At 44.8% G+C, this 8,278-nt stretch overlaps 1 protein-coding gene across 1 annotated transcript; it reads right to left on the bottom strand.

Annotated features, from left to right (window-relative positions):
* Positions 1-218: 218 nt before the first annotated feature.
* LOC137346315 (probable G-protein coupled receptor 139) lies at positions 219-7,416 on the bottom strand. The gene is made up of 2 exons (XM_068009805.1): positions 7,377-7,416; positions 219-1,209 (listed from the first exon to the last, which is right to left on the bottom strand). Exons 1-2 carry the CDS (start codon positions 7,414-7,416, stop codon positions 278-280), a joined length of 972 nt encoding a protein of 323 aa, XP_067865906.1. The 3' UTR covers positions 219-277.
* Between the last annotated feature and the right edge of the window lie 862 nt (positions 7,417-8,278).

The following is an 8,278-nucleotide window of genomic DNA, read 5'->3' as shown; positions in this document are numbered from 1 at the left end:
CTTGGGATAAATATTAATTTATGGACTGGAAGCCCTGGAAACGCCTCTGGGCTGCTCTCAGTTGAATCGAACCAGTGGAGGTGGAGAAGAGACTGTGGCTGCTGTTTCCCCTCCTGTCCTGCAGGGAGTGGTGTTAGTCTCCCCCTCCCCCCCACTCCCACCGCTGGGGATATTTTCACATCCCCAGCGATTCCTGCTGTCATTCAGTTGACGGAAGTCTGGGGATAAATATTCCATTCATGGACTGGAAACACTGGGACCCGCCTCTGGGCTGCTCTCAATTGTTTGGTTTATTCATTAATTGAATAATTGATGTAACTGGATATTTCACCGCAGACTTGACCTGCTCTCTGAACTTGGATTGAGTCACCACATAAATACATGTGTTTGTGCAGCAACTTAAATTCTGCAGCATAATTTCGACTTCTTCAAATATGTAAACAGAATCTCCATCGACGTGATGTACAATGTTTAAGTAATATAAAACATATACCAACCACAGAAGTATAAAGTTGCCGGATATGGTGAAGAGTAAAATCACAGACTTCCTTCTGCTCTCCATCTCTGGGTCACTGCGATTCTCTCCCTTGCTCTGACCTCTCAGTCCCTTACGGACTCGACTGGCCACTAAAATGTGTCTGACTGTCAGAGCATTGAGCAACAAAATTAAAGCGAATGGGATCAATGGGGTTAAAACCTTATCAAACCAGTCAAATCCCACCCATTCGGGCTCAGTGTAAGAGCTTGGCTTAAAATAACAGAAAAAAGATACATTATCGATTATCTCTGCAGGTTCATACATAAAGTAGAAGGGGATGTTTTTTGAACAGAGCAGAATGCAGGTTGTTGCGAGAACCACAGCCGCAGTTTTCTTGGTGCAATATTTTGTTTTCAGCTTCTGGCAACAAATGGCCACAAATCGATCAAAGGTGAAAGTGACGGTGAACCAGACAGAACAGTCTGTGGCTGCACGAATCAGGACAATGTAAACACGACACACAGGGGTGAGATCCAGGAAAGTCACCGGGAAATAATAATAATTCAGCTGCCTCAGTATGACCTCAGTGATAATGACCAGTAGATCCGCCGTTGCCATGGCCACCAGGTAGCGAGTGGTGCAGGTGGAGAGGCCGCACTTTCCCCGGGACAGGATCACAATCGCCAGTAAATTAACTTTCAGAGAGAGAAAGGAAAAGAAAATGGAAATGACTGATCAAAAATAGTCGGGAAAGGGAACGGACAGACAACCATTCCCAGGAGGCGGTTTGGTAATTTAAATGTTTTAATGAGGCTGGAAGTCTCTGATTTATTCTGTTTTACAGGTTTAACTCTGTCCGCCCGGGTTTGCCCGTTATATCCCACAACACATACAAGGAAACACAGGACTAGCGTTCAGAACAGACCCTCACTCTGGGATAGGACCGCTCACTCAGGATTGCCTCCTCCCCACTGGGGAACGCACCCCACCTTCCCCACGATAGGACACCATGACTCCCTGGGATCAGACATCACTGTCCCCAAGATTGAGCCCACTGAATCCTAGGATTGTACCAGTCTCATCCCTGACTGGTCCTCCATTTATGGGCTCAGCCTCCCTCTCCTGGGATCCACTCTCCTGTGTTCGGAAACTCTGAAAAATCAGGTCCCCCAATCATGTCTTGTATCAGATGTTCCCCGCACCCTTTCCCCCTAACCGACTGGGACCGATCTCCAGGGAACGGTCCCTCCCTGGGGTTGAAGACCAGACACTCACGCTCAGCCTCACCTCCCCCTCCTCCTCACCAGAGTCAGATCACACTGCCGGCTGAGAGACCCCTTGCCTGGGTTGAGGATCAGACACGCGCCCTGGTCCTGAGGCCTGCTCCAGAATCCACCCTGTCCAACTGGAAGCCAAGCCTGTCAATCAGGCTGACTTCAGGGTGGGGAACCTGTCAAGGATAAAAGAGGCAGTCTGTGGAGTTAAAACTCTGAAACTCCACTCCCCACCCATGTCACTCACCCCTGTTAATATCCAGGAATAAACATTGGAGTAAAAACAAAATACTGAAACTGCTGTAAATCTGATAAAAATAGGAGAATGTTGAAAACACTTAGCAGGTCAGGCAGCATCTGTGGAGAGAGAAACAGAGTTAATGTTTCAGGCTGATAGGCTTTCATCAGAACTGGAAGATATTAGAGATTAACAGTTTTAAAACAATCATGTAGTCAGTGAAAAGTGGGGTATAGGGGGAGGAAAGAACAAAAGGGAAGGTCTGTGAGCGTGTGGAGGGCAGGAGTGATTCAATGATAAAAGGGATGATGATGCAAGGTGAATGGGACAATTAAAGAAACAGAGGATGGGTCCAGAAGAGGTGTAAATGGTTCCAGCAGAATAACAGAGGGGGAGGGGAGCATGGAAAATCTGGCAAAGAGTAGAAGGCTCCAGTGGCTCAGAAAAGTGACGGAGAATGGTGGGTAGACCCCAGGGGTGTGGACCAGCCTGCCAGCTGTGTACCAATAGGGGGATCCCTTCCTCAAGCACCAGCCCACACCCCCTCCACTCCCAGTGACTTTGGTGTAGCCATCCTCTATTACCAGCACAGGCCGTCCCAGAAAGTGGGAGCAATGGTTATAATCTGAAGTTTTTAATCTCAGTGTTGAGTCTGAGAGGCAATAACATGACTCATCAAAAAAGACAGTGCTGTTCCTCATTGAACTTTAGTGGAAGAGAGTAGGAGGTCGGAGATGGAGAGGTCAGAGTGGAAGTGGGATGTAGAATTAAAATGACAAGTGACCAGAAGCTCAGGGTCACACTTGCAGACTGAACGGAGGAGTTCAGCTAAGCAATCACTCAATCTGTGTTTGCTCCTCTCCCAATGTCCAGGAGATTCCATCGTGAGCAGCGAATACTGTTAATAAATTGAAAGAAGTCCAAGTAAATCACTGTTTCACCTGGAAGGAGTGTTTGGGGCCTTGGACAGTGGGAAGGGAGGAGGTAAAATGGCAGGTGTTACATCTCCTGTGTTTGCACGGGAAAGTGCCTGGGGAAGAGGAGCTGATGTTGGGGGTGATTGAGGAGTGGATCAGGGTGTCACAATGAGTGGGGGGAAGGGAGGGAGAAGAATATATGTTTGATGTTGGACTTATCTGGATGCAGCAGAAATGTTGGAAGATGATGTGTTGAATGTGAAGGCTGGTGGGGTGGAAGGTGAGGACAAGGGGAACCTTATCGTGGTTCTGGCAGGGAGGGAAGGGGTGAAGGCAGTAACACAGGAAATGGGATGGATACAGTCGAGGACCCTGTTAACCACAGTGGAGGGGAATCCTCGGCTGAGGAATAATGAAGACATTTCAGAAGCACTGGTGTGGAAGGTAGCATCGTCAGAACAGATGGAACGGAGGTGGAGAAACTGGGAGAATGGAACAGAGTCTTTCCAGGAAGCCGGGTGGCAGGAAGTATAATCAAGGTAGCTGTGGGAGTCGGTGGGAGTATAGTAGATATTGGTGCACAGCCAATCCCCTGAAATGGAGGTAGCGAGGTCGAGGAAGGGAAAGGAAGTGTCAGAGACGGACCATGTGAAGATGAGGGAGGGATGGAAATTAGAAACAAAGTTGATGTAATTTTCCAGTTCAAGGCAAAAGGAGGAAATGACACCAGCACAGTCATCAAAGTATCAGAAAAATTTGTGAAGGAAGGGAGCTGAGTAGGATTGGAACAAAGAATGGTCCATATATCCTACACAAAGGCAGCATAGCTAGGACCCACACAGCTCCCATAGTGACAACATTTGAGTGTGGAATATCCCAATGTTTCCACCCGAGTTCCACATACCTATACTTTACAACAGGGTCCCTGCAAAGGGACCAGAATCAGGAAACTGCGAGGGTTTTCATTCCCAGACCAGAGCTGGTGAGGAAGAGAGGAGTTCCAACAGGAAGGGCGAGTGAATGAAACAAAATGAATCAATTCCAAATGGGGCCCTCGGAATGTCCCAGCAGGAGATGGTGGAGGGAAACTGGCTGGGAAACGGCCTCATGGTGTCTGTCAGACAAGATCCCATCCACTGTGAGTTTAAGGAGAGCTCAGATTTACTGGACATTGGAGCAGAGAGGGGCAGACTGACATGGACAGAAATGTAAATGTAATTCTGCAGCACAGCTCCGAGCTCAGAAGGAAGGAAGTCTCGTGTGTTGTGGGACAGTCGGGGCCAGAATGACCCAGTGGATGAGGATTCAGATCCTGAAGAAGGGAGAGTGAGATCTCTGAGGGGAGGAACTAAACTGTCAAATAATAGTGAATAAATTCAATGAAAAACATCGACATTGTGGTAGAAAATGGGAAGATATTTGATAAAGTAATCAAAGAGAGAACAAACTCTCTGGTTCAGATGGATTGCATCTACACATACAAAAAATGAAAGGTCGAGATAGCAGAGACTGATTATCTGTTCATTAATAATCATCAGAATAGGGAATAGTGCCAGAGAACTGACGGACAGCGAATGTAATTCCTGTATTTAAAACAGAAGGTCGAACATGTCGATTGAACTCTGGACCAGTTTGCATAATGTTGGTGGTGGGAAAGATAATGGAATTATTATTCAAAAATGTGACAGAAAAACATCTCAAAACACATAATGTAATGGAGTAGTCAGCACATATTCTTGACCAATCTTATTGAATTCTTTGAATAATATCAGATAGAGTGGATAAGACTAATACAGATGATGTAATATACATTGATTTTCTAAAGGTCTTCGATAAGGGACCACACAGCAGATTCATGACTAATCTCAGAGCAAGTGGAGTTAGGGGACAAGCAGCAGAATGGACAGTGAGCTGGCTACAGAAACAGAAAACAGGGAGTAGGGGTTAAAGGTATTTCTTCAGATTGGTGGAAGGTGGGAAGTGGTGTTCCACAAGGATCAGCGCTGGGAACATTGCCGTTCACCATTTACATAAATAATATGGACTCGGGAAACAGAAACACAATTTCAAAATTTGCAGAGAGAATTCAGTTAATACAGAGGATAAATGCAGCAAAATACTTTAAGATATTGTTATTGACAAGTGAGGAGGGGTAGAAGGGCTTCCCTCTTTTCCCTCTTCTTGTTTGACCACAAGTTTATTTCTTTCTTAAATTGGATGTCCTGGCAAATTCCGTAGATGTTTGATTACTTACTTTCTGTGATCAGAACCAGAACCAATCAGACAGGTTTATTTGAGTTAACTAAGAGGTTAACCTTATTGTACCTAAAGTGAACTATTAAAATATTAAACAATTTGCCACCTTTCATCCACACAGAGGTTACAGAGTGGGGAAAGGTAGATTGGTTGAGTTAGAGTCCAGAAAAAATAAAAAGGTATACAGTCTATGATGTTTGGTGATTCAGCTGGCTTCTAGCTGAATTTGGTGGTCCTGAGGCTTTTCGTTTGAAGAGTTAGATGACTGTGTCAGTCAGTATGTTGGAGATAGCGATGCGGATGATTTCCTCCAACTGGGTTTCTGATTGTAGCCAGAGTATGCAAGGGTGGTCAGTCAACAGGCAGGATTTGAAAGTTTTCAAGCTGGAATGGAGAGAGAAAGAGGGACCCGCACTTCGGATCTACACATGTCAGAGTCCAGTTACTTCTTTTGCTGCAAAGAAAACAGCAGCTTAAAACCACAGATGGGGAGGGAATTGTCACATGACAGTCACTCATTGATTCAAACAAAACAATCAGCAGTATTTCTCTGCTTGCTGAAAGAACAGATAGTTTCTTTAAACTTCCTGGGTCTTAGTTCTTGCTGGAAAATGCAGCCGTTTGATCTCCCTACTCACAATCCTTTGTAACGTAGGATACAGTGTTGCTAACTTGGTGATAATCTCAAGCGCTCAGCAGTCATCCTTTTAAAAATGTTCTTATTAAATTTCTTCAAAAAAATATCAATTTAGATCTCCAGTCAAAGAAAATTGTCATTCAACAAAACACATTGGTGTAACAATATTATTAATAATTAATAAACTTGCACAATGGATATTTCAATGGAAATGAGTTTAAGACAAGTGAAGTGTGAGGTGTGGAATTTTGGTCAGTGGTGTAAGGTTCCCGAATATACCTTGGAAAATAAGCATCTGAGTGTGGTCAAGGGGAAAAGGGGTTCAGGGGGACAGATTCACAAATCATTTAAAGTAGCAACACAGGTTAACAGGGCCATAAAAATACAAACAATGCTCTGGAGTTCATTTCTAGAGGAATGGAATTGAAAAAAGCAAAGAGCTGTTGTTATACTGACATAGAACCTTGGTTATACAACTGTACTCTGTACAGTTCTGGTCTCCATATCACAAAAAGGATATGTTGCTGTTTCGACCAGATGAGAAAGAGGTCTGGGGTTCCCTTTCAGCCTTCACCTGGTCTTACTGTAATAGGGTTTTATTTTTAAGCACAGCGTGTTTTTAGTTCCCCCTTAGTGAATCCTTGTTCACCACTTTCCAATTATAAGGCAAAGAAACCAGCACAAACAGGCTTTCTCAGGTTTCAAGAAGAAAAGTGAAATTTATTAAACTTAAACTCTAATTTGGTTAATGCCTACAGATACCAAACACATCCATGCTAGCGTGCATATGTGATACATACATGTCGATAGGGACAGAAAAGAGCAGAAGAGGTAAAGTGGAAAAGTTGAGGCAATATCTGAAGAGTTTTTGTTACGGGCCTTTGATCTCACTGTAGAGTCCTTGCTTGTAGGTAGATCTTGAGTTTTGTTGAGGCCCAGTATTCTTCTTCAACCTTGTTCACTGCAGGAGACTTTTCTCTCTTGGGGTTCATGTGTCTTCAGTGGGTTTTGGAGTTCCGTGAGAAAGAGATGGGAGCAGACAGAGAGGCAGGAGGTCTTCTTCAGCCCAGGAGCATTCTGCGTTTTGCCAGTTCAAACACTGTCTCCAATTTAAAACTCTCAGTTTAAACTGTGCAACAGCCAGTTCATCATGTGACTAACTGGTCTGACCACATCTGTTTATGGACTGAATTGGAGCAGGGAGTAGCTTCTTTGTCGACAAGCATTGTCTGTTAACATGTAAATATGTCTTTCCAGCCAGGGGTCTGACAACACCTTGTAACATGCCTTCTCTTCTTCCCAGCAACAATTTGAAATTTAATATCTATGTGGTGAAGTTAATGTGCCTCATTCTTGGCAGGTGGGGGTCTGCATGACGCCTACACACCCAGGGGAATGAAATGCGATTTGAGAAAAGGCACATTTCATAAAAAGGGTTGAGAGAAAATACGAGATACAGAAAATCATGCATTTCTCTCATTCATTCCCATGCATTCATGAATCAAAAAACTTCCTAAAACTGTCTTTTCTTGGTTCTAGTGCTGCTTTAATTTCCCCTTTTTAGCATCCTAGTAACCATGTGGTTCTTTGGGCAAGTTTTTCTTCAGTTTGCCCATTTCCACGGCTGCCTAGAGTTTTTGTTCCTGTTGAGGTCTGAAAAGGGGGATGGGTGGTTTCTCTTTAGTTCTGACGGTCGGGGACGATTCTTTGTTAATCTCCCCTTTGTCCTCTGGAACGCTCCTGCCTGCAGGTATTTGTGCAGACACTACTGCACTCCCCTGCGGCACTTCGACTAGGTGAGGCATCGCCCTCACGGTTTCTCTGCCCCATAGAGGCCTTTAATTGTCTTTGCAGGTTCCTGTAAGTGTTGTTAGCAACTCTGGAGGGGTGCTTCTAGAATCTGAACTTAGGAGGATGGGGGAATCTAACTTTTCAAATTGTTCGGGATTGGCTGACCAGACAGTAGGGATTTTCATCCAGGATTCCTCCCAGACTTCCTTTAACTTGCCCTCTTGGTCGCTTTTCCCCCTGCTTTTTCTAAAGTTTTGCCAGCTTTGTGCCTGCCTGTCACCTTTTGTTCTCTGCAGGAGTTCCTTATAGTTCACCAGCCCTCTGCTGGAGGGTCCTCTTAACACTTGTACAGGACGTAGGGGTGCAGGATTCACTGTAGTTGGGGTTTCCCCTCAACATGGCACATGTGGCAACTCCTGCCGTACTCCACCAGATCTTTGTGGAGTTTTGGCCAGTCAAACTGCTGTCTTATGTGGGCTTTGGTCATGGTATACTGGCATGTACAGCCACTATAGTCCCGTGGGCCCTTCTTAATATTTCTCTCCGGTTCATCTGCAGCACTGGAGTGCTGGTGAACTACTTTATTCCACTCCGTGCCCTCAGGTCTGTGAGGAGAACTCCATTTCCTCATCAGTACCTCATTCTTTAAATATTAGCCATCAGGGACTCCCTCTGCTTCACTTTCAG

This window comes from Heterodontus francisci, chromosome 29, assembly GCF_036365525.1.
Source record: "Heterodontus francisci isolate sHetFra1 chromosome 29, sHetFra1.hap1, whole genome shotgun sequence".
Lineage (NCBI taxonomy): Eukaryota > Metazoa > Chordata > Chondrichthyes > Heterodontiformes > Heterodontidae > Heterodontus > Heterodontus francisci.
Note: the sequence above shows the minus strand (reverse complement) of the source record. Positions and strands in the feature narration are given on the sequence as shown.